The sequence below is a fragment of the Varroa jacobsoni genome, unplaced genomic scaffold (assembly GCF_002532875.2).
Source record: "Varroa jacobsoni isolate VJ856 unplaced genomic scaffold, vjacob_1.0 scaffold_612, whole genome shotgun sequence".
Classification (NCBI taxonomy): domain Eukaryota; kingdom Metazoa; phylum Arthropoda; class Arachnida; order Mesostigmata; family Varroidae; genus Varroa; species Varroa jacobsoni.
This window is the reverse complement of record NW_019213514.1, coordinates 246,837-249,492: the sequence shown is the minus strand read 5'-3', so window position 1 is coordinate 249,492 and position 2,656 is coordinate 246,837. Positions and strand designations below refer to the sequence as shown.

Genomic DNA, 2,656 nt, shown 5'->3' with positions numbered 1-2,656 from the left:
TAAGCGGCTGTCCAGGGAAGTCGATCGTTATTGGAAGCAGCACCAACAATGAAGGTTCTTCTGACTCTCGTGGCCGCTGTTGCAGCCTGCATTAGCCCAGCGCTGGCTGACAAAGCTAAGCCCTTCATCTGCTATTGGGAGTCATGGTCTAGGTAAGCCTTTACCTGCTCCCGTTGCTGTTTTTCTGAAATATAACCTTTAAAACGTTTGTGAACTATCGGTACATGTATTGTACAGTACAGTACAATACAAAAACCGCATCATTAGTACAGGAGTAAGTCTCTCGTATTAATGATCCGATTCAGTTCCGGTAAAGTTCAGGAATATTGCACCTCAAGACCTTTCAGTATTTTTAAGCAGCTTTTGTTAAATAAACCAATTACAGTGGTGTCAAATGAAATAACGAACGTGTCTGAATACTTTCTAGGTATCGCCCTGCTCCATACACAGGTTCTGTATCTAACATACCCACGAATCTGTGCACCCATGTCATTTACTCGTTTGCGGGTATGGACTGGAGTACCGGGAAGGTAAAGTCCTTAGAACCGGACTGGGATATTGGTCAAAATGGTTTGAGGCAGCTCACAGCACTTAAACAGAAGAATCCCAAACTAAAAGTTTCATTTGCTGTTGGTGGATGGAACGAAGGCGTACAAAAATATTCTCAGATGGCCGCAAGCCCTGAACGCAGAAAGATTTTCGTGGAATCTGTCGCCAGCTGGATGTACACCTATGGTTTCGATGGATTCGACCTCGACTGGGAGCATCCGGCTGACTTGGCTAGGGGAGGCGACCGTGCCGACAAAGAAAACCTTATCAAGCTTCTGAAGGAGTTGCGTGATGCTATTGGGTCCAAGAAACTGCTCACCATAGCCGTCTTCAGCACGAAGGAGAAAATAGGGCTTGCTTACGATGTTCCTAATGTGGCTAAGTACTGCGATTACATACACGTAATGACCTACGATCTCCGTGCTAACTGGGATGGCAAACTTGGTAACCATGTAGCTCTCTATTCGGGCCCCTATGATCAAGGCAGATTCACCGAGTTGACTGTTTCCCAGGGCATGAAGAATTGGGCCGACGCTGGGTGTCCCAAAAGTAAGCTAATTATGGGTTTCGCTTTCTATGGTAAGTCATTTACTCTTAACAACTGGGCTCAAAACAAGCCTGGAGACCATAGCGCTGGACCTGGCAATCCCGGCCCCGTGTCCCAACAGTCTGGCACGCTCTTCTATTACGAGATCTGCAAAAACCTTAAGGAGGGATGGACCCGTGTATGGGACAATGCTTCCAAGACACCTTATGCATATAAACAAAACCAATGGGTCGGTTACGAGGACGCTGAAAGTATTGGTTACAAGACCAAGCTCATACAGAAAGAAGGCTACGGTGGAGCGATGGTCTGGGCTATCGGGCTCGACGATCACGCAAATGTCTGTGGCGGAGGTCATAACCCTCTCGCCAAGGCTGTCGTAAACGGTCTTCAAAGTTAATAAAAAGTCCAGCAATTATCCCTGCGCTGAAGCCTAACCCGTAAGTATAACAATTTTACGCGCACCCATACGCGCCGGCAAACAATGCTTTCCAGTTGATTCGGAACCGTTCCTACAAAGAACGCAACGTTTATGTAACTCTTTAAAGATAGTCACAGTGCTCCGAGAGCAACGTTAGCCCTATGTAGGATTACCTGATTTTCGAAACGTCGTAGGGCGATTATGTCACTTTATGTTATGTTATGATTATGTTAAACAAACTGTAGCTGAAAATGTGTTTCGGTGATTTTTTTAGCATAACCTCGCGCTACAAGTCTACTCTGGCTCCCTGACCCGATCCGAATCCTGTCGACTGCTCTTGCGGCCAAAACGTAACTATCTACACGTCGGAGTGCACCAAATTTCACATCTGTTTCAATGGTACTCCTGTACAGCAGAACTGCTCTAGCGGCTTAATCTTCGATAATAACGTCGGGATCTATCACTCGCTCAGCGCAGCCAATTCTAAGCTACCGGCTGCATGCTCTGGTGGCAGCAGCTACTAGCTGACTGTTTTAATATTCAATATACAAACCGCAAGTGTATTTAATAAAAAAAAAAAGCATATGGGTTCATATATAAATTGCAAATTTCAGCTATATGTGTTTCCTCGATTTATTTGATTAAAGAGACATTTACTTTAAGAGGAGGTTTAAACCACCTACCGTGGTCCGTACCGAAGCAATCATATCAGTATTTTGATTGAGCAGACTGTTACAATCGCAACGGCAGATCCGACGGATCTAAATCCGGAATACAAATCTGCTGTAAGTCCTCGTGTCACATGCTTAATTAACCAACGCTGTACTAATTCGTGTTTGTCTGCATATATGACGTGGCCTATTACTTAACGAAGTGAAAATTTTGCCACACATTTACAACATTGAAAATAATTTTTTGTTAACGAATACGTTTTTTTCTGGAACAAGTGAAGCTGTATGCTCTCCTACGCAGAAACAGGACATTGTATGGAAATTTGACTTAATTTTAATGGCATAATACTCATAAATCATTTAAATCGTTATAACCACAGTTCCGTTACGCCATATCAGTTACTGAAACATTAGTGTTATTAAAGATGCTTCTTTGCGTGCATTTCTTACAGCGGGCTTCTAATCTTGTTC

At 43.8% G+C, this 2,656-nt stretch overlaps 1 protein-coding gene across 1 annotated transcript; it reads left to right on the top strand.

Annotated features, from left to right (window-relative positions):
* Window positions 1-2,127, top strand: LOC111261901 (endochitinase). The gene is made up of 3 exons (XM_022835758.2): window positions 1-152; window positions 428-1,533; window positions 1,789-2,127. The coding sequence occupies exons 1-2, from the start codon at window positions 49-51 to the stop codon at window positions 1,491-1,493; spliced, it is 1,170 nt and encodes a 389-aa protein (XP_022691493.1). The 5' UTR covers window positions 1-48; the 3' UTR covers window positions 1,494-1,533; window positions 1,789-2,127.
* The last annotated feature ends 529 nt before the right edge of the window (window positions 2,128-2,656 follow it).

Bases quoted from the DNA above. Each gene is read 5' to 3' on its own strand.
- LOC111261901 (XM_022835758.2), top strand. From the start codon at position 49: ATGAAGGTTCTTCTGACTCTCGTGGCCGCTGTTGCAGCCTGCATTAGC. The intron at 153-427 runs GTAAGCCTTTAC...AATACTTTCTAG, and splicing joins TATTGGGAGTCATGGTCTAG to GTATCGCCCTGCTCCATACA.